At 35.7% G+C, this 22,685-nt stretch overlaps 1 protein-coding gene across 6 annotated transcripts in view; it reads left to right on the top strand.

Annotated features, from left to right (window-relative positions):
- Window positions 1–22,685, top strand: part of LOC125050524 — a 75,437-nt gene that overhangs the window by 45,522 nt on the left and 7,230 nt on the right. For 4 of the 6 annotated variants that reach the window (XM_047650427.1, XM_047650426.1, XM_047650424.1 and 1 more), the window contains exons 4-26: window positions 4,845–4,917; window positions 5,136–5,242; window positions 7,195–7,386; window positions 8,407–8,583; window positions 10,127–10,309; window positions 11,103–11,282; window positions 12,243–12,362; window positions 12,750–12,861; window positions 13,362–13,531; window positions 14,264–14,355; window positions 14,857–14,969; window positions 15,486–16,391; window positions 16,645–16,874; window positions 17,021–17,134; window positions 17,867–18,029; window positions 18,185–18,264; window positions 18,458–18,640; window positions 18,805–18,928; window positions 19,284–19,322; window positions 19,888–20,069; window positions 20,287–20,431; window positions 21,407–21,525; window positions 22,222–22,384. In XM_047650427.1, coding sequence (XP_047506383.1) covers window positions 4,845–4,917; window positions 5,136–5,242; window positions 7,195–7,386; window positions 8,407–8,583; window positions 10,127–10,309; window positions 11,103–11,282; window positions 12,243–12,362; window positions 12,750–12,861; window positions 13,362–13,531; window positions 14,264–14,355; window positions 14,857–14,969; window positions 15,486–16,391; window positions 16,645–16,874; window positions 17,021–17,134; window positions 17,867–18,029; window positions 18,185–18,264; window positions 18,458–18,640; window positions 18,805–18,928; window positions 19,284–19,322; window positions 19,888–20,069; window positions 20,287–20,431; window positions 21,407–21,525; window positions 22,222–22,384 — 3,967 coding nt within the window. The remainder of the gene's footprint in view (window positions 1–4,844; window positions 4,918–5,135; window positions 5,243–7,194; window positions 7,387–8,406; window positions 8,584–10,126; window positions 10,310–11,102; window positions 11,283–12,242; window positions 12,363–12,749; window positions 12,862–13,361; window positions 13,532–14,263; window positions 14,356–14,856; window positions 14,970–15,485; window positions 16,392–16,644; window positions 16,875–17,020; window positions 17,135–17,866; window positions 18,030–18,184; window positions 18,265–18,457; window positions 18,641–18,804; window positions 18,929–19,283; window positions 19,323–19,887; window positions 20,070–20,286; window positions 20,432–21,406; window positions 21,526–22,221; window positions 22,385–22,685) is intronic. The other 2 variants (XM_047650428.1, XM_047650425.1) reach the window with 1 other exon arrangement.

The following is a 22,685-nucleotide window of genomic DNA, read 5'->3' as shown; positions in this document are numbered from 1 at the left end:
ATTACTCTTTACAGTTAATGTTTTTTTCATATTTTATAAAATAACCCAATGATTTATTTATTGATCGGTGACCCCAGAGCTGGTGCTTTTCTCGCTCAACGAATAAGTACCGCAATTTGGCGAGGAAATGCTGCCAGCATTAAAGGTACACAGGGACCAAACTTTTTACATTTGTTTTAATTACCTTTTTATTAAATTTTATTATTACTATGTAAAGGCTGTACAGGCTGTAATGAGCTGTAAAGTTTCTTAAGGCCAACAGCGAATTCCATACAAAAAAAACAATCTTTTAAATTTGGTTTAATGTTCTATTTAACAATTTTTAATTGTCATTATATAACTCAACTAAATTGTAAATTACAACTTAACTCTTGCTTGATATTTTTTTATAATTTTGATTGCCTGAACGAGATAGCTATAAGCCTCCCGCTGCAATACATAATTTCTTCTTTAAGTGTTTAGAAATAAATAATTACTGAACAAATAGTCGGTCCTTTAGAAGTTGGAGAATCAACACAAAGTTCGTATTTGAACTTCTTCAATATAAATACGTCTCTTGAAGTCTTGAAACTTGAAAGCTCGAGTTTACTTTAACTTGTAATGGACCAAGTGTCGTTGTCCAACTTACTCTCACGTACTAAGTTAGTAACTAAGTTTAAAATTCGAATGATTAATATCTATTTTATTAAATATAACTTCGATGGTTGGAATTGATTATTTTTGTGTTAGATAGTCCATTTGACAATCAATATAACAATGCTACGAATGAATTACTCAGAGTTACGCTAACCGGGACATAGTTAGTTCAAAGTAAATAACGTATATAAAATAAAAAGCCACAGCCAGCATTGGAATACTTGACGTTGACATATCGAACGACGTTCAGTTTCGCGGTCACTTGGAGGGAAAGGCTAAATTAGCCTCCAAAAAGCTTGGTGTGCTCAGCAAGGCGAGGCGGTACTTCACTCCGGGCCACCGCATGCAACTATATAAAGCGCAAATTCGGCCCCACATGGAGTACTGCTCTCACCTCTGGGCGGGGGCTCCCCAGTACCAGCTCCTTCCACTTGACCGTATTCAACGAAGAGCTGTTCGAATCGTCGACGACCAATCCCTCTCCGAGCGGCTTGATCCTTTGGCGTTGCGTAGAGATGTGGGGTCACCATTACCATGGAGAGTGTTCAGAGGAGTTCTATAAAAAAATATATTTATAGAACTTTAATTGTTAGGATGAAAAAACGACACCTAGGCCCTATGTAGTTGAAACTATCCGAGGTGGTTTTAGTAATAACTGCTCACCTGGCCACGCCGTGGCTTAAGTTGATACCCCACAAGTGTGCACCTCTCAATCCTGAGGTCGTATCACGCCTGTGAACCAAATACTTTTCTATCTATGCACTAAGACTTTAAAGTATGTAGAAATCGTTGCACTTTATCTCATTGTTGCCTATATCATAAATCCCGTACGAAATTCATGACTGTAACAGCGAGAAAGGCGAAAATCTCCGAAGTACTCAGATATCATCAAGATTCTCGCCTGAGTTGTTTATTTTCACTTATGCATCCATTTGCCTTCAAGGCATTTTGGATTTTCTTGTTGCAAATATTCAAACAGCAATCCATGATATTTTCTCAATACTCTCTCTTGCCACTCGTCTTAAATTTGCCGTGAGATACCAAAGTATACACGTGTTTCAAAGACTGCTATATAAACGTAACCCGTAACCCTTAAACAATAATTAATTTTAAAAAAAATACAAATAAAACCAACGGGATTGATTACCCAGATGTGGACAGGTCACGGTGGATTCTTGTCGTATACAAAGTGCTGCAGGAATACAGCTGAAGACTTGAAGAGACGGTGTTACATGTTCTAAAGGCCGATTTACACTATCTTAGTGTTTAGGAGAGTGCTTTAGGATAGTACTTTAGTTGAAACATGTAAACGGTACTTGCTTTACTAAACGCTACGCTAAAGAACTTGCCTTTCAAGTTGTACTAAAGCACTCTCCTAAACACTAAGATAATGTAAATCGGCCTTAACCGACGCGACTGTTCAATGTATGGATACGACAGTTGTAACAATGAACAAGCTATGGGCATAAAAGTAACAGAGACAAATTTAAAGGAAATAATATTCAATTAGCTTAAATGGCATCTCTTTGGGATTTGTTGTTTGGTCTTACAAAAAGTTGTTAAAAAGAAATAGGTAGTAGTGTTTAATCATTCGGGTTACCAATACCATTTACGTAAGCTATTTAATACCTCTGACGACTACATATTCGGGGAATTATCTAGAAAACATTAAAAAGAACCCTACCGAACCTTGGCGGTCCAGGCACACGACAGACCAAAACCTGCTGCGTAACAATGTATGTCAGACTATTTGATTGAGACAACCCATCAGTGTCAGAAAATCAATTTTAATCTGTGTTCCAACGGGAATTCGAACCTTAATTGTCAGTTCATTTAGGAAACCGCCCCCGAGGTCTTCGAACCTTATTTATCACATTAGGGAAATACGTGTCTATGTATATATAGGACTTTTAAGTTATATGCCATACTAACCAAAACCCAGCTTCGAAACTTAGCACTTCAAAAGAAACTTAGGTTTCAGTGTGATAAACGAAAATAATTACACGCAGTATAATAAATGGTGTATCAAAATTGTGAGATACAATACAAGGTGAAATTGATGTATGAACACCTGTCTGACGAAATAGTTTTATGATAAATGATGAAATGTTTGGAGAGAGATGGATGGTTAAAAATATTTGATATTGTTTCTGGCTTAGCTTAGCATATCCCTGTCTTCTTTACCGATGAGTAGTTAATAATTAATAATAATTAATAATTTAATGACGTGGAATAAGTGATACTTTTATCTTATTTTCCATAATAAACATATTTTAGTTTTGTTTTTTATTGGGTAGAATATATTATACCAAAACTAATTGTCAATAGTTATAATCCATATGTAAATAGTTTTCATATCTCCGATTTTTATTTTAAAAAATCTATAGTCGAATAGGTCGTTATTCCCAAGTGATAAGGGTGGCCAAAACAAAACTCTTGCAAATAACAAGGGTTATTTCTTGGACATTTTTATATTCTTAATTTCATTTGGCATTAAAAAACATATTTTGAAAAACCACCATTTTCAATAATTTACATGGCAGTTCAACGTTTGCCGATCAAATAAGTTTAGTTTACAAAAACGACTTTTGCATACCAATGTCTGTATGAGTTTAATCAGCACAACTGCTGGGAAATATTTGAACTGGCTGTGCCCCGCGGTTACACCCGTATTATTTCATTGTCTATGCGTTGCTAGATCAGGGGACTGTTTGACGTAATAATATTATTAATCCAATAGTTTCTGAGATTGGCGCGTATCAAACAATGGCTTTATAAATTTTAAATTAGTGTGTAATAGATCTGACCTATATGTCAAAACTAACGATTTCCGTCGGATTTTCGAATCAATGTCGCGGGGACTACGTTCGACGATCTTACGTTCCTTTTTGCACAAATGTCGTTCATTTTATCCGTAACAAGGTGTCGATGTGCATCTTTAAAATTAACATTCATATTGATGCTAAATCCATAAACATTAGAATGTTACTATATATAATTTCTATACAGTGATAACAATGCCGAAAATACCGTTCAATGAATAATGTTAAATTAAATTAATTTCGTTGCTCGCAGCGCGTTTTAATTAAACTTTTTCGCGGTTTCGACAATTTTGTACCACCCTTTTGTTTGCTATTTGAATAATTTTATGGTTTAACGTATATTCATCATAGCGATATAATACGTTGAATTTTAATGATACACGTGTAAAATACTGATTTAACTCTGTATAATTTATTGTATACCTGACACTATTTATGTAAATATTATCTTTCGGAACAATAACAATGAAGTGTTGATTTGTGTGGGCCCATTTTGGGTCTTTTTGATCGAACTACCTGTTGACTGTTTTGTGGTCAATTTACAGTTCTTGTGTTGTAGTATTTAAGCCGATCTTACGTTCCTTTTTTCAAAAATGTCGTTCATTTTATCCCTAACAAGGGGACCAGATGTGCATCTTTGAAACTAACATTCTTACTGACACTAAATCCATAAACATTATGGCCATAAACAATTTTTCGCTTGTGTTTCAGTTTATTTTGTTGATTAAATAAAAATATATTAATTTTTCTTCAGCTTTATTAGTTTTGACAGAAAGTAAAACAAATGAAAAGAGCTGCAAACAACGTTTTACTAATTTGTTTCTTTTTTTGAATTAATCTTATTAATTTCGTCAAAAACCAGCCAGATACAATTATAACAAATAAAATAAAGACTTTTCCTTAAATAATGAGGGCTATCATTTCCGCTCACAACTAAAATTGTGACGATGAAATTTCCCGACAGTGTACAAAATAGCGAGATTATATTGCAATATATTTATAATTATACATATATGGAGTTAATACTTTTATATCGTTATGTATAATTATCAAGCTTGTTCTCTGCATTCATAAATGGAAATAATGATCGATAATTTTCTATTTAATAGCCGTTAATATATATATACAATTATACATTTACCTATAGAGGTGAGTGATTACACATCATCTCTTAGCGAAAACTTTACAAGTCAAAGTCATAACTTATTTACAATAAGTAAAATATTGTACATTATTTCTTTAAATTAGTTTCAACTTTACAAACATAGAAAATAATATATAGTTTTTTATAATATTTGTGTCGAGCGTGGCTTCGCTTGGGCATAGCACTAAGAATTATATTTCGGTACTGTATCAACTAAAATTATGTCTTTAAATTTGTTACAGACCGTGAGTGTCCGGAGTTAGAACAACCGGAAATAGGGACGGTGACGCTATCAGGACGACTCTTTGGAGACAAGTTAGTTAATTATCCAATAAACCTTTATAAATTTTTTTTGCAAATGACCTGCTGGCTAGCAAGGGCACCTACCGCTGCCCATGGATACTTAAACTGCTAGTGCTGGCCTCTAGATTGCTATAAAAACGCCAGTCGAGTTATGTTACTTCGCGTTTAAAGGAGTTTTATGTAATTTTCTATTATTTTTTGTAGACTTTTTAATGTGTAATAATTTTCAGGGCGGTGTATTCGTGCCCCAGCGGCTACCACGTAGTTGGTCTGCAGAGTAGGAATTGTCAAGCCGACGGGAAATGGGCGGGACAGCCTCCCGCTTGTAAGGAGAATAGTAAGTATTTTTAGCTAAACTTTACTATCTAATAGCTGGTGACCGCGACTTCGTCTGCGCAAGATTTAAATAATATTTGATCAAATGATGTACCGTGAAAGACATATTTTAACTACTTTAAATACCAAAAGCGATAAAAGTATCTATTTTCACTTAGAAATCTATTTATTACTACCAAATGTTCATTTGAAATAAATTATCAATTTTTATTGTAGTTATGGTTCACTATATTGGCTTTACTTAGCTTGCCTTTTTTTGACTTACACATAAGATATAGATGTAAACTATGGCGGGCTTTTTTGTAGGAATATTTAAGATAAACATTTGCATCATACATTACATAATATGTGTAACTTTAGCGGTTTTGGCAGCGCTCTGTTCCTAGAGGTTTGAGATGTTGCAAGAAAGCGTCCATACATTTTTTATCTCCAACGCTATTTGGGGTTCTACGCTCCACTGAACATAATGGCTAAACTGTGGAATCGGCTGCAGGGCCCGAAAAATCTTGATATTTTTACAGGAAGGGCATTCTGTTATCACTTTTTTTAGGATTTCTTGCTATGATTTATAATTAAAGGTCTTTTTTTTAATATTTATTTTTGTTAACATTAATTGTTAGCATTATTGTATTATTAACATTATGTGCATAATGTTTATAAATTTTATTTTTTCATTCCTCTTTTCTGTTTTTGTTTTGTGTTTCTGTTGGCGCAGCTATATATAAATAAATTTCTCCCTGTTAGCAATCAGTTAACAAATAATTACTATTATTTCATATTTATTAATCGCTTATTAATAAATCTATAATTTAAACCTTTAATGAGACGAAATTAAATACCCGTTACAGTTAAAATCATTGTAAGGTTTAAAACCTAATTTTATTTTATCGGTTTGAGTAATTCACTTGTAAGCTGTGTAAAAAGTAACTTTACAGAGGATAATTAATAATTTCTCAAAATACGTAATCTTTTGATTCAACCCTAAATTTGACTCGATTACAATGCTTTATAAAGATATCAAAATATAATTATAGCGAGTTCTATATCAGGACTCGACAGACGATCGTGCGGTTAGGTACAGAGTATTAAATTATGTTCCTTTTGTTAGGAAATCTTGACAGCTTCCCAAGTTAAAGGTTGTACATATTTTCGGTATAGAAAATAATAACGAAACCGAAAATAAGTCAAATCGAACATTTGCGGGTTTTAAGTCTTTGTTTGCCATGATATTAGTACATATACGATGTGGGGTCACCGGTACTATCTACAAGATGCCAACTTCAATAAATTAGCATCTATGCACTTGAACCCCACGGCCCAAGAGTCTCTACTGCAAAGGGGAAAAAAAGTAGGATATATTTAGTTACTTCATTAAAATGTTTTGTCTCGTTTATCCTTCGCAAAACTACACGAGTGAAAAGAATTAGTCATCATCTTGCGCTTATTAAAGTGAAATATGTTAAAGTTGAGTTTTGTCTTGACTAATCAAAATTTTATGAATGAGTCTTCATGTCGCTTGTATAAATTTCCAAGTAAGCAAGTCGCTTGTAAATAAACACTTATTAAATTCAATTCCTTTACAAGTACAATTTAAATAAGAAACCGTATTGGATACTTTTTAGTGCGAGTCTATTTTACAATTTTAAAAGAAATTTAATAAAGATTAAATCCATTATTTTTAGAAGAGGGTAAACTTAACAAAATAGTGGTGTCTAAAATGAAACAAAATCATGTCGCTTGTATGTAAATAAACATTTAAAAAATTAAATTCCTTTACAATACAAGTACAATTCAAATAAGAAACCTTTTAAGTGACTTTTTAGTGGGATTTGGAGTCGATAATTGAAAAGGAATTTATTCGATTAAATTAATTACTTTTACGATCTTTACGATCTAACAAACGTCTAAGGTTATATCTATCTACATCACTATTGAGATTAAATAAAATTCCAGTCTATTGTCTCCAACCACCAACGATTCCTCACGCCCGTCACTCAGCACTGCCAGAGCAGGCAACCTTCGACCTGGACGCGACTGTTCAGTACAATTGTCATACTGGCTACGTCACCAACGGCTTTCCTAGAGCTAAATGCCTGGCTATTGACAGACAGGCATCATGGTATGGACCGGATATTACTTGTGAACGTAAGTTGGTGAATAACACCATTATTGTCCTATGTATATTATTCAATTCCATTCCATTCAAAAATCATTTAATCATATAGGTAACACAATGTTATGACCATTAATAGGCAACGATGGCAAAACGTCGTGATGCGCATCACATCTGCCCCTACTACTACAATTACTTCCTAGCGATCACGACCGCTCTGTCAAGAGTGCAACGGATAGGAAGAAGAACACAATGTACACTTATGAACGTCAAAAAAAAGAAATGTATATGAAATGCTTCTAACTTTACATTTAGTGCCAGTTTTCAAATCAAGGGCGTAGAACGGAAGAGAAGAACTGGCAATAAAACTGGCGTTTGTAAGGACCTGCAACTATTACACCATGTTCCACATGACATCTTAAGTAATTAATAATAATAACATAAATTAAAAACAAAGACTTGTCCTCTATCAGCAGGAGGCATGGTGAAATAGGAGCACGCACTTACATTCTCGTGGAAATAACACGCAAACACATAGTCGAAATAACTAATATCACCGCATACACGAATTCAAGTACGACCAGTCACCACAAGTAGCACCCGTTCACGAGTATGACGCATGGTCAGCCATCGGGCCCCTCGCCATATTTTAGGGATTATTAGCTGATTAACTTTTAAAAACCCTTTTCCCTGATTCACCTGTATAACGCAATAATTAGAAAAACATATATTCAGCCACATCACACAAAATTTAATTTCACATTCTTAACTATAAATTTAATTACGTAGTCTAATTAGTAGACTTGAATTAGCTTTTATTAGACTTTCAAAAGTCAAATCATTTATTTCAATTAGACCATCTAAAATGGCACTTTTGAACGTCAAAAAAAAATATAAAGAAGATTCTAGTTGCCCCTTCCATAAGGAAGTTTCGTGTGGAGAAGAATGGGCAAGAAACTCCACACTTACTCTTTTAAAATAGGTTTACAATATTTTGTTACATTTGTTAAATAATTATATTTCTATACGTAATTTATGTTTAAATTACACAGCCCGTTCTTGCGGTGAGCCTGGTGAAGTGCCCCATGGTTGGGTAACAGCCGACTGTCACACGTTCGGGTGTCGCGCTGTGGTGCAGTGTGGTCAGGGCTTTGAGCTCGTTGGAAAGGCGGAGCGTTACTGCCAAGCTGACGGAGCTTGGGCCCCGAAGGAGCTTCCTACGTGTGTTCGTAAGTGTTCCCGACACTTTCACAATGTTCTTTAGATAATTTGCATTTAGTGATGAGGCCAAACCGAGAAGTTTTTAATTATACCAAGTTACTTTTTATTAACCTAATTGCGAGACTATTGTTAACGGTTTGAAACTCTAGGTATTCTTGGTGAATGGAACAACGTTTATGCTCGGTGAATAGTGGTATTGTTCGACAAAATTATTTTATTTTTATCGATACAAACCTTTTCAGATGATGGATACAATAGATATTGTACATTAGAAATGAAATTAATAATATAAATGATGATTAAATCAACTAGTTATTTTTAGATTTCAATTATTTAGGGTGAAAATTCGGCTGGCTCATCACTAAACTTCTTTTCTATGGCATTGCTTCGTGACAATGTAGTTGCCGACTTGGACCTTTGGAATGTGCATGGTTTTAAAATCTTGTTCGGTGACTAGCAGCATGGCGCTTTCTCTTATCATGGCTATCATCAGCAATACCATTGTCATGACGCAATCTGGTACCCACTTTGTATTAGAGACTTGCTGCTTGCTTTGATTTGGTTGGCAATAATTAAAGCGTTTAAGAATTTTTAACGAATTTAATATTTATAAATTTTATGATAAAAAAGTAATCGTTTTTACAATTATTCTACTATTATTTCCAAAATCTATGTTTCTCGTAAAACATATTTTCGTCATCCAATACAAAGTGTGATATAATATATTGTGTTTATTAATAATTTTTAAACCTTCTTTTTTCTCCTTTCCTGCTGCTGAACAGAAGGAGAGAAGGGGACAGTTTGAATCATTACATATAGTAGTTGTTGAACCAATAGAAATGTTATCAGAATTAACGTAGTATCAGTATGGCCATGGTAAAAAAGATTTTTAACTGCCTCTCGCCTAGTAGATCGGTAGCCAAATATTGTATTAGAATAGTAGACAAATAAATTTTAAAACAACTATCCGTTTTTTATTTCTGCATGTTGCATGAGTTTCTTGTGACCGACTTCAAAAAATCTTTGCTATAGGGCGGTTTCAGGCTAGCGTATTTTTATGCGCGTATACGGTCGTTTCAGCATACGCGCTTCAAAAAACCAGACGCGCGTAAACTGACATATTTTATCGTGTTCGCTCGAACCGGTAGTGGCGTCGTGGATCAACATAGATTCTGACGCAGAAATATTGCAATTTGCGTTACTTATTGGCCGTCGACTGAGAAAGCGAAAAGGTGCTGGGTGTCATCGATGGTTGCATCAAGACAGAGAACCGGTCACTTTACTACACTCTACCCAGAACTGCGAAGTGATTCTAGTGGGTCACGCTTATAAGAGCTTAGAAGCGCGACAACGCTCGTACGAGTTGCGCGCGTGCCAAAGGCGAGCCTATACGTGCCTACATGCGCTTCCAAAGAGCTTATGTAAAAAGCGCTAGTCTTTAACCGCCCTTATTCGAATTTTCTCATTTAAAATTGGTTCTCGTTGTTTTGAAGTTGGTTTCTAAGTATAACGCCATCTTTCGGATGTTAATGCGACGCTGTCGCCATCTAGTGGTCACGCAGGTCCAGTGTCCTCCCCCTGAGGCTCCGAGGCATGGAAAGGCTGTGTACACCTCTTGCGCTTATAACTCGGTGGTATCTTATGAATGCAAGTATGGATACCGACTTGTTGGAGACGCTACGCGGCGTTGCGGCGCTGATAAGAAATGGTCGGGAACGCAGCCTCTATGCAAAGGTAAATTTACATATACATTGATAAACGGTCTATTATTAAATTTAACCAGGAGTTTGCCTGATAGAAGGCTATAGATACATATATAGGTTGGGAATTATACTATAATACCATTACGGAACCATTTTAGGAAATTAATACTGTATTATTGCATACCCTTATCCAAATAGACTGAACATTTTAATCTGAATTGTAAAGATATTGATCTGTCACTCGACCTGCAGCACTCATATTTCTCATAAACAGGACACGAATCTATTATTATACAAAGAATATATAATTCTATACGACACATAAACAGGACACGAATGGGTGATCTCTGATTTTAGCGCCTAAACTTTTGGCAGCGTGAGATTCTATGGGTGCAGTATCACCTAACATTAAGTGAGCATTTTGCCCGTTTGCTCGTTGCTGCCTGTATATACGCATCGCATATAGAATACACAATAATTTATCGATTATTATTTACTCTTGCAAAGAACATAAACTGTAAAATACGTCAAGTTCATCTAGTTGAAATATTACGCTATAGTTATTAAACATCGAATTTACAATTAAAATTATCTATTGTAAATGAAAAAAAATCAGTGGTGCTACAACCTGTTTAGGCCTAGGCCTCAGATTTCTAAATCTGTTCCATGATCATTTTTCAATTTAACAGACAGGTGATTAACCTCCAGTGCCTGACACACGCCGTCGACTTTTTGTGTCTAAGACATGTTTCCTCATGATGTTTTCCTTCACCGTCCGAGCGAATGTCACGATACTGCTAAGTCCAACATTTTTGTCCTTTCAGAAATTAATTGCGGTCATCCCGGTCAGCTATGGAACGGGTGGTTGGAGAATATATCGTCGGGGACCGGTCTGGGGGCTTCCATTATCTTCAGATGTCAGGATGGAATGAGGATGGAAGGCAATGGTTCTGCGATATGTCAGAGCGATGGTACTTGGAGTCATCCGTTGCCAATGTGCTTGGGTAAGTTTATTTGGACGCTGCTAAAGTATATAAAAGGAAACTTAATTCCGTAGCTTATGTGTTTTGATAATTATTTTCTTATATGGTAATTCTACTTTTTGGTCTATTACAATTTGTAATAGAGCAAAAACTGATAACTGAACTAGTAGCCGATTAAATTCCCTTAGTATAAAGTATAAATCAATTTATCTATTGATTAATTACCGTGAATGCACCACGGTAAAGCAACAATAAGCCTTAATAATATAAATTAATAAATTTATTTATGATTCTAAGTTTGTGTTTTGGATAAACTTATAAGCTAAACAATTATGTTACGCGGAAGAATAAAGACACAGGGAAGAAGTGGATATTCTTCGTTCCTTGAACTGGTTAGCCTTTATTTGTCCACATCTTATTTACAAATAATATACAAAAATAAATATATATACAATTTTATTAATCTTTGATGCGGCCCCCATCCGGGACAAAGCCTCCTCCAAGTTTACCATCCTATCCTTTCAATCTCGTCCGCCCATTTTTTTTGTGCCCTTGTTTCTTTGTTCTTTTGGGCCAGTCTCCATCTGAATCGGGCTACGTAACCTGCTCATTTCCATTTGAGTTGTAGGCAGTATCTATTATTATGGTTTCTCTGTGGATACTTTCACATTTCTGTTTGTCGCTTAGTTTAAATCCATACTTCTTTCAATCGCTCACTGGTACTAACGTATTTTGGCAAACCCATAAACATTACTAAATCTTAATTAATCAATGTTTGCTCTCGAAATTATGATTTACGGTGTGTAACGGTATATGTGTAAGAAAGACACTTGAAATGTTCAGAGACCGTATAGGTACCTTTCTGAAAACCTTTCTTATTGAATTTATATAACCATATCCTTGACAAATAAGTTATAATCGCTATTTGCAAAACAAAATCTTTGAATACTTTTCGTAAGTGCACCTTTGTTTAACTTTCAGCTCCCTGCGTAGTGCCGCATGTCTCTCAGGGTAGCGTCGTGCTGAAGGAAAATAAAACAAGTGCAAACGACACTCAGGAGCATACACAGATAGTTCGTAGCTCTACTATGGTCCAACATGGTTCGTATAGAATATTAATTTATATGTTCTAGTACGGTAAATATTCAGGAGCAGTTAGTATATATTGATAAACAAAAGCAAGTCTAGTAAAACAATTATTAAATCTATAGATGATAATCAAATAATAGTGGCTAAACATTCTGGTGACAACTTATGGTATTGTATAGTACACCTTCGACTTCTTGAGTCTAATGCATGCTGGTTTCCCTTACCGTCCGAGAAGAGGTAAATAGATAGAATCAGCGATGACTTGCAACCTGAAGCCACTAGGCCAACACAGCATTAGAATGTTTACGTTTCAGAACAGAGGTTGTAACTGTAACATATCTTTCAAAGGTTTACAGACTTACTTAAATAAAGATAAACTGAACATATATTTTATTCCAGGTGAAATAATCGTAGTAGAGTGCGAGAAAGACTACGAGTTTCCGTCTACTAACGCTGCGATCACCTGTAACAATGGAACTTGGACGCAGATACCACGTTGTCAACCAGCCAGGTATTTTTTTTTTTTGTTTTAATGTAGTAGGAGGCAAACGGGCAGGAGGCTTACCTGATGTTAAGTGATACCGCCGCCCATGGACACTCACAATGCCAGAAGGCTCGCAAGTGCGTTGCCGGCCTTTCAAGAATTGGTACGCTCTTTTCTTGAAGGACCCTAAGTCGTATTGGTTCGAAAATACTTCAGTGGGCAGCTGGTTCCACATAGTAGTGGTGCGCGGCAAAAACTGCCTTAGAAAACGCTCAGTTGTGGAACGACGGACGTCGAGGTGATACGGATGGTATTTTGTATTTTGCCTTGACGTCCGATGATGAAACTCTTAAATAGTTTGCCTTGAAGACGTAGTACTACTTATTACGGGCGCCACAGTTATTGTTTTGAAACACACAGAAGGTGAATTGCCTTTTGCTTCAATGGAATAGACGCCTAAAGGTCTGCCAAATTAAGTGCTACGTGACGGACAGTATTCAAACTAAACAATGTCATATATTTTCCAGGTGCAAGAAAATGCCAAAATTTCCCAGAAATGGTATGGTGATAGCTCCAAAAACTGAACACGGTATGAAGGCTCGATTCAGGTGTAAGGATGGATATGAGTTGAAGGGAAATCCCATTGTTGTCTGTTCGTTTGGGACTTGGAGCGGAGAGACGCCCAAATGTGAAGAGTGTGAGTACATGATTTCTTCTTTTCATGTGACAGCTGCTTACGGGTGTGTTTCCGGCCTTTGAGGGAATTGTACGCAATTTAACATTTTTTATTATTATTTATAAAATACGATATTTACGTGACATTTTTACGTTGATTTACGATTAGATATTTTATGTATGCTAATTATAGAGTATTGAGAAATTTCGTTTCTGCGCGTAAACACTAGGGGCGCAGTATTTTTCATATAAATGTTTTAGGCATAAGAGGTTAGTTCTGATTAAATTATGTTTGAACTTGAATGAACCTGATAATCAGTAGCTGTACCACAACTACTGATTATCTCTAAACACAATCGACTAGTAGTATTCACGTCTATCGCAAAGTGTTTATCTGTTGTGCTTTTTCTCCCATAAGATCGGATTTTTTTTTTAATAGAACAGGGGGCAAATGGGCAGGAGGCTCACCTGATGTTAAGTGATACCGCCGCCCATGGACACTCTCAATTCCAGAGGGCTCGCGAGTGCGTTGCCGGCCTTTTAAGAATTGGTACGCTCTTTTCTTGATGACCCTAAGTCGAATTGGTTCGGAAATACGTCAGTGGGCTGCTGGTTCCACATAGTGGTGGTGCGCGGCAAAAACTGGTGTGGAACGGCGGACGTCGAGGTGATACGGGTGGAATTTCGTATTTTGCCTCGGATTAGTATAACAAAACTGTTTTCCTTTTTATTCATCGCTTGAAATAAATTGCAGTGTTCTGCCCGTTTCCGGGTTACATAGAGAACGGAAAAGTACTTCTGGTTGGTAACATGGGATTGTACGACTATCGTCCATATGTGAAAAAGGTAAAATATAAATAAATTTCAATTCGGTAGGTTTTCTTATAGTAAGGGTTCGATGCAAAATCTCATTGGTAAATTCACTTTCAATTATTTTATTAGCTCTGGGCCTCAGATTTATGTATGTGTTTTATGATGATTTGTCTATCTAATAGGCAAGTAGGTGATCAGCCTTCTGTGCCTGACACACGCCGTTGAGTTTTTGGGTCTAAGGCAAGCCGGTTTCCTCACGATGTTTCACAACCATCGAGCGAATGTTAAACACGCACATAGAAACAAAGTCCATTGGTGCACAGCTGGGGATCGAACGTACGACCTCAGGGATGTGCGATGCACGCTAAGGCCCCTAGGCCAACACTGCACATATATTATGTAATTATAAGTTATAATTACGTAAATGAACGATCGATTTCAAGTAGACAAACTAAATTATATACAATTTTAAAACTTTTATATCTCCGAATTTGATGCAACGTTTATTTATCAACTTCTATCTATATATAACAGGTGGTCAACAACAAGCAGATAATGTATGAGTGTGACCGAGGTTATGTGCTATCTGAAGGTGCTCCTGGCGCCACCTGTGTGGGTGGACATTGGAGCCCTAGAGAATTACCATAGTAAGTTATATCAGACAAAACTAAAACTACTAATAAACTAAACTACTTCCATATCAATGTAATAAGTCTTAGTAATAAACTTCTCACTTTATGCTTGGTAATCGCTTGGTAAATTCTTCTTCTTCGTCTTGAAGTGCCTCTCCACTACTTAAGGTTGGCGGTCAGCTCGTCATACTCCTTCTTATTTTTCGCCAAGCGCATCAGCTGTTCTACGCTGGCCACTTCCTCCTTCTGCCAGCGCGTCTTTTCCCCTCGACCTTGCCCATCATGATTACTTGAAGAAGTCGGTACCGTTCGTGTCGACACACATGTCCCAAGTAACTTATCTTCTTCTTTTTAATGTGTGTTTTTTTTAAATAGTGTGTCGAATTAAAGGTAACATTCACACATATAATGTTTGGACATATTGAGAATTTCTTCATAGAATGTAACTACATTAATTACATAGAAATTATAGTGAGTTTTAACGTAAGACGCTGGTATAGCATATTAAAAGCTTTATAATATTTGTTTTAGTTGTACACTGTATAAACATCCACGTATTCGTTGGAGTCGAAGACGCAGATCTATCACTGACACTGAAGTACGTCACAGACGGTCAGCCTACCTCAGGCAGTACTATAACAACCTTCGCAAGAGTCTCGACACCTCACATGAAAACTTAGATCAGTTATACGAAAAATACAATCATGACACTGAAAAACCGACGCTACGACATGCGAATTTCAAAATGATGAAGAAGTTTGATTTAGACTTTGACGAAGATATGCTGGAGCCTCAAGGACCTGATGATGGAAACCTTCCAACAGCCATCTACACTGTTTATAATGTTCACGGCGAACCAATAGCACATAAGTTCTACTCCTACCAACCGGTTTACGAGCCTGAAGAAGACGAAATTGTACACGACGAAACACCAGACTACGGTGATTCTATGGAAACCGATGATTCTCAACTAACTATTCTTAAAGGGGGTTCTTTCCCTGATCATGAAGACACAAGTAATGAAATTTCAGAAAATATAAATAAACTCAAACATCAATATTTCGAAAGATATGTAGATAGACGACGCAAGAGATTTTTGAATGTTACTGACTCACCCGATCATAGTATTGAAATTGAATCAGGCACGGAACTTAAGACTAGGGAGAAACGAAATGTCAATTATGAAGAACATGATACGCAAAGTTATGTGAAACCTACGCAAGAGGTATCTAGTGAAATATCTGATTCTTTTCTGAAAGTAATTCCATTACAGACTCAAGCGATCTCGCCTAATGATATGAAAGGAGTTAGAGTAATACCATTGCAGCATAAGAGTACGAATTCCACGGAGTTTCTTAATATTTTGGATAAACGAGATAAGAGAACAAGTCGGAAAACAGATAGACTTAATCAGACCACAGCGACAGTGCCTAAAACGTAAGTTACTCTTAGATTGATTTAAAAATTCCTGGTTGATTTGTTTGATTTTAACATTTGAATGATCATATTATAATAGAATAATAATATGATGATTAAAATGTTTTAACAAGGTACACACGTTGTTATTTATTTCAACATTTGATAACCAATCTATGTGTAAAAAAAAATATAAATATCCTTGGAAATCTACAAACAATAAAAAATCAGAAATGTGGAAGTATTATCTGATAATGTTACTCATTTATTATAGTGGACGAGATGGCAAGGGCGGAAGAAATCGTCAGGCAGGATCTGAGAGTAAGTCAACTGAAGACGATGCCACAATCGAAACCAAAGAAAGTGAAGGAAATCAGAATGGCAATGAGAAAAATGGTAAAAAAGGGCGTCCTAAAAGTCCCTGTGACCCAATAGAGAGTGAACCGTATGTTAATATAGAGATAGTCAAGTATGGACGAGACCCTAACAATACATTTAGTTCTGGTAAGCTAACAGTTTTTAATACAAATTCTTAAAAAGACTTTGTGGCTTAGAGTTTATAAAATGCGTGTAGGCTTTTAAAACCTGGAGAGACAGACTGCAGTTTAAAGTATAACTAAAGTATTTCTTAGTTTACATATTTGTTTTAGGTACAATCGTAAGAGTGGCATGTGGAAAGGGCTATGGGCTGAACCTTGAGGCGAATGCAACTGCTAAATGTGTTAGAGGGAGATGGAAGCCGGAAAAGCCTGTGTGTGAAGTTCGTAAGTAAAAGAATATATTATATCAAAAAGGTGTACACGTGTTGACGATTTGCAATTTAGTATAGAGAGTAGCGACATTTATAATTTGCAGCTTCAACGCGATGACAAAATTTCCTGAATCACGCTATAAAATTAATTTCTCTTCCTCCTCAAGAGTATCAATAACTGTATACTCAACAATTTTCCCATGAAAAAATTTACATACAAACACTGAATTTAAAAAAAAAACATAACATATGTACTAAAATTCAGATTTTTATACTAACCAAAGTGTACCTTGTCACAGTGTTCAGAGGTACTGAAGAATTACACTATACACTAGCTGAAATATAAAAACAACACATTACAGATACTAATACATAAAATTTATAAGCGCCATTGTATTGTACTAATCGTTGTTCATTAGTAGTAAATTCTTGTAGTGTCTTTAATTCAATCTTAAAATAAGTAGGCATCAATTTTAAAAAAATGGTATAGAATTTGTTACGAAAGATAAAATGGTGTACTCCGTTTGATTGTCCAACATGTATCATGAGGGTCTTTCATGATCCGTTTCGTCTTTCGTTTTACATTTTCACCCCACTGGACCGTCTTTGTTGACATTCATTATTTATTCCTAGCATTACATTTCGAGTCATACAAATCTCTGTCTATCTAATCGATATAAGATTACTGAAACGAACTTCTTGTCCATGATGTATAAGAAGCTTTTATTTAATACCCTCTTTCCAGTACCATGCCACGTGCCCCCCACTGAGTATGGAATCTATACTATGTCTCCAAACGGGAACCTGGGCAGTCTTATCGCCGGCACCAATAGAGATGACGACAGAGAGCTCAATGAAACAGATCCAGTTCCTAATGGACAAATAATACATTTCTCCTGTGAATATGGGTAAGTATTTTGAAGCAGCTTAACTACTGGAATAAAGTCAGTTTTGACTACAAAATAATATTATGACAACATTTCAGGATCCTACAATAATTTTTTATATAGCAATTTATTACGTTATTGATTTTCACCTATTATAAAAAAATAACATTTTTCAGATATAACGTACAAGGACCGACGAACTTACGTTGTTGGCTTGGTGAATGGGCAGTTACCAGTATGCCTGAATGTGTGCCAGGTAGTTTGATTTTAAGGTCTAAATTTTAAAATCACCAATGTATTTCCTGTGTATGTCTTTACCTTTTCATCCAACCAGTGATAAAGATTTTCAGTTTAACAGACCATGTTCAGTTTGATGATCAGATTTTCAGTTTGATTTTCGTTGAGGAGACAAAATCGATGTTAATACTACATGATATTTATATTTACAGCGCCATGCGAACTGCCCCTACTAACGGGCGCGACATACGAGGCTGGTTATCGCGCAGGTCTAACAGTTGCGCACGCGTCATCTGTTGGCATATCCTGCGAGCCTGGACGTTCACCACCCGCAACACTCAACTGCCATCTGGGCAGACTACAGCCATCTGTTCATGAGTTTTGTAGACCGCAGTGTAAGTTTTCAAGTGAATTGTTTCAAAACTTATCTGCAGCGATGACATAAATGATATCGAAATAAAGTATATTTCTTACAGTAATTATAATAGTAACCTAATTCCCTGGTATATAGGATAATTTACGATTTAAAAATCAATTATTGAAATTCTTATAATTCCAGTAAATGTGACACGACCCTGGATAAAATCAAATTTCCAAAGTGGCTCTGATATTGTGAGAGGAGATATTTCAGAGTTGGAACCCGATTTGCAAGAAGGGGCAATACCCTGCGCCCCACCCGAGAGGTATAAAATCTCCTTGCTACAATACATGGACAAAATACACTTCAGGGCCCAAGAATCTCTCAATAATTTTAAAAAGTTTTAGCCTAGAACAATGTATGAAAGATTCTTCGGCGAGTTATTGTAAGACGCTTTCATTGTAGCTTTCGTGGTTTGTTTGATCCCAAAAAATTTAAGAATAATAATATTTGGAAATCCTCGCTCGCATTTCACCCGGTTAATTTGCGGACTTAATGCTAAGCAGAAGCAAATTGTGCTCACTTTTGGGTGCATTTTGCTTGGTCACAGCCCAAAGTTATGGGAAGACAAAAAATAATATTTTTGCAAAGTCTGCGTTTCTTATTTGCTGGCTGGAAAGACTGAAGGGAACACAGGCGTTCAGGGATGCGATGCCCTGGTGAGAGCCTTCTAGGTTCGGACTTTTGCTTTTATAACGTTTTTCATCTTTCTAATCATCAAATTCTAGATCATCAATAATTGGACGGAACATTGGTCCTAAGCTATTAAACGTAGAACTGTGTGCGTCAGATACCATAATTGTTAACTGCGTAACAATGTAGAATTGTTAATTCCTTCTTCCACAGAATTGTTATTCCCGTATCATGACTATCCTTTGTTTTTAATCACAAAGGTGTTTTGTCTAGAAATATATATCTCCGAAGAAGCAATGTTTGCCCCAAAAGTTGAAAAACATAGTTCTACGTTAGAGTTTTCATCTTCATCATCACCACCGGATCCGGTGATTATTCTCTATTCTTCGATTTTACTAGTTACGACCGTGAAATCCTCTGGTGGCAGGGCTTAGTTCAAATGTATCGGGAGTTTTTCGCTTTTTCCTTTCTGTCTTGGCCGAGCTTACATTATGTTGCAATTTTTTGCAAGTGTGTAGTGCATGCTTTACAAACTTTCTGGTCTCTACGTTGCACCTTGTAGTATACCATTAAAATTCCGTACTTTTGTAGGGTGCAAGGCACTTTGATATATAGAGATGGCTCTGACGTAAATGAGACATATGATATCACGGATACGTACCCTCATGGTGTGAAAATAACATTTAGTTGCATCGCATCTATAATGGGCGAAAAAACCACATGGAAAATTATATGCGAAAATGGAAATTGGGTTGGAAAGAGTTTTAATTGTGGTAAGAACATTTTCTCCTGCTTGAAATATTTAATACATCTTATCTAGTTGTACAAGTTGTTCATAATTAAATAGTACAAATTATAATCTGGCTATTTCTTGCAAAATTATAATCTTCTATCTTACATTGGATGGAAGTTCAAAAATTAAACAAACTTATATATTATACTGCTTTAAATGTTTATATACCAATAAAGCTAAATATATATACGTTTCAGACGAATTAGACGCTCAAAGCGAAGAACTAATAAGCAACAACACGTGCACTTTCCGTAATGAAGAACCTCATGTGGTGTCATTCTTTAATGATCTGCAGATAACTGAAACTGTTGAGTTTCCGCCCGGTGCTATTATTGTATCTAGGTAAGTAAGATCGGATTTACGAAGGCTAATGGTCCTTCAAGAAAAGAGCACACCATTTATTAAAAGATGGAAACGCGCGGTCCTGCTGGTAATGTGAAGGGCGGCGGTATTACTTAACATCAGATGAGTCTCCTACCCGTTTGCACCTTCTTCTATAAAATAATGATTTAATTAGAAATTATTAAAAGTCGCGTAGTTGACGTTCCTCATTTAATATTTTCCAGTTGTTAATATATAATTATATTTTAGATAAGATTTTGGAAAAACTATGGAAGTGTGAATTTTTTTTTGTTTGATTAAAGTTATAAGCAAGGTACTAGTAAACTATGTTTTGGCATTCATTGGTTGCAGATAGAAGATTAAACATCTTAGCGCCTTCAAATTTTCACTTAGCAATTTGTACCAATAAAGGTTCTGCTCTTATAAGAAATGCATTTCTGAATATATATTTAACACTAGCTGGCCTGGCGAACATCGTACCGCCTAACAGTCGATTCTTTATTTTTTTTTAATAACTTATTCTGCTATTCGGGACACCGGTCTAGTAAGATAAAAAATGAAAGTTAAGTTGTCAAAAAATCAAAATTTACCTTCCCGGAACCCCTCCACTAACATTTGAACTTTATGTTATGGTATTAAAGTTCAAATTGACTTTTAAGTATTATTACGAATATTTTGTATGGGAATATAGAAAAGTGTAGTTTGACTTTTTCACTCAATTTTATTAATTTTTCTCTCCGTAAGAACCATCCACGTACTTCAGGGAATATTATTTTTAAAAAATCAGACAAATCGGTCAAGCCGTTTTCATGTAATGTCGTGACAACGGAAAACGGGTTTCATTTTTATATATATAGATGATGAATTATTGAATTAATAAATATAGATACATTTTGTGCAAGTCAAATCAAAATGCTTGTGTGGCGGTCTGTATTTATGGTTTCTACAAACATTTAAATATTTTTCCCCTAACAGATGCAGTGACATTGGGAAGTATGCCTTGACAGGATCGCAGACCAGACGTTGTATTGGCGGGTCATGGGATGGAATCAAACCTACTTGCTTTGGGCTTAATCAAGAAAATGACTATGCTAGTAAGTTAATATTATAAAAAAAAAAATTGAATATAATTTTTATTTTAAAGTATTCATTTTTTAAATACTATATATTAAAGTAGGTATCAAGGTAAACAGATGAGGTATCGTAGATATAGAATCCATAGATATTGTCAACGTTATTTACCTTATAATATAGGTAATATTATCAGATCAGTGTTGGCCTAGTTGCTTCAGATGCGTGGCCTAGTTGTTTTCCTTCACTCTTACGGTAAAGGAAAAAATCGTGAGGAAACCGGCATGATACCAAAAAGTCGATGGCGTGTGTCAGGCACATGCGTCTGATCACCTACTTCCATATAAGACTAGATTAAGAAACAGATACAGAAATCTGAGCTTCAGACCTAAAAAGGTTGTAGTGCCACTGATTTATTTTATTGTTACCTATATTAAACACGTCCAGTAAAACGTCGATCCATTTCTCAGAAACTACTCGTTTTTTAAGTTGGGATATACCTAATTTAAATAAAAAGTACGTAGGATATACGACATAGATATAATATCATCTTGATATGACTTTTGGTTTCCGACATTTGTAGATAAACATACATAGACTTACGAAATTTAGCCGTGCTTCGAATACAAATCATCATTCTTAAATATAATAAAATGTTAATAAACTCCTCAAGATAAGACTTCTTCGGAAGTTGTACTACTGTAAACTATTATTTGCAGTGGAAAAGCCCCCAACAATACTTTTCCGTCATTCAAACGGACCCATAGCTCAGACAAATGATGGGAAGCTGTTGGTGTACCCGGGAACTGTGCTACACATGGAGTGTCTGTGGATGAGGAGGTTTGGAAACCCCAAATGGAATGTGACTCACTTTATCCCCGAGTAAGTTCAAATAGTAGGGTATAGCTATAGATGCCCTTTGTAGCTGGGTATTATAATTTTATTAATTCCTATTTGATAATTCATGTTGGACCATATGATGATCACGTTATTTATATTGGTAATTGAAGGGTACAGGGGAAGAAGGATCATAGTCAGTATTTTTCCAAACCAGAGTTGACAATGCCATATAGTAGTAAATTAAGAAAGCTATTGAATGGTGAAATCAAATAATTATTATTATTATCTAGTGAAGATGTTAAACATATAGCATGCTTGCCTAGCTATTCACTAAATGCTTAGT

Source organism: Pieris napi, chromosome 6 (genome assembly GCF_905475465.1).
Source record: "Pieris napi chromosome 6, ilPieNapi1.2, whole genome shotgun sequence".
In the NCBI taxonomy this organism is placed as follows: Eukaryota; Metazoa; Arthropoda; class Insecta; order Lepidoptera; family Pieridae; genus Pieris; species Pieris napi.
This window is presented reverse-complemented; position numbering and strand designations above follow the sequence as displayed.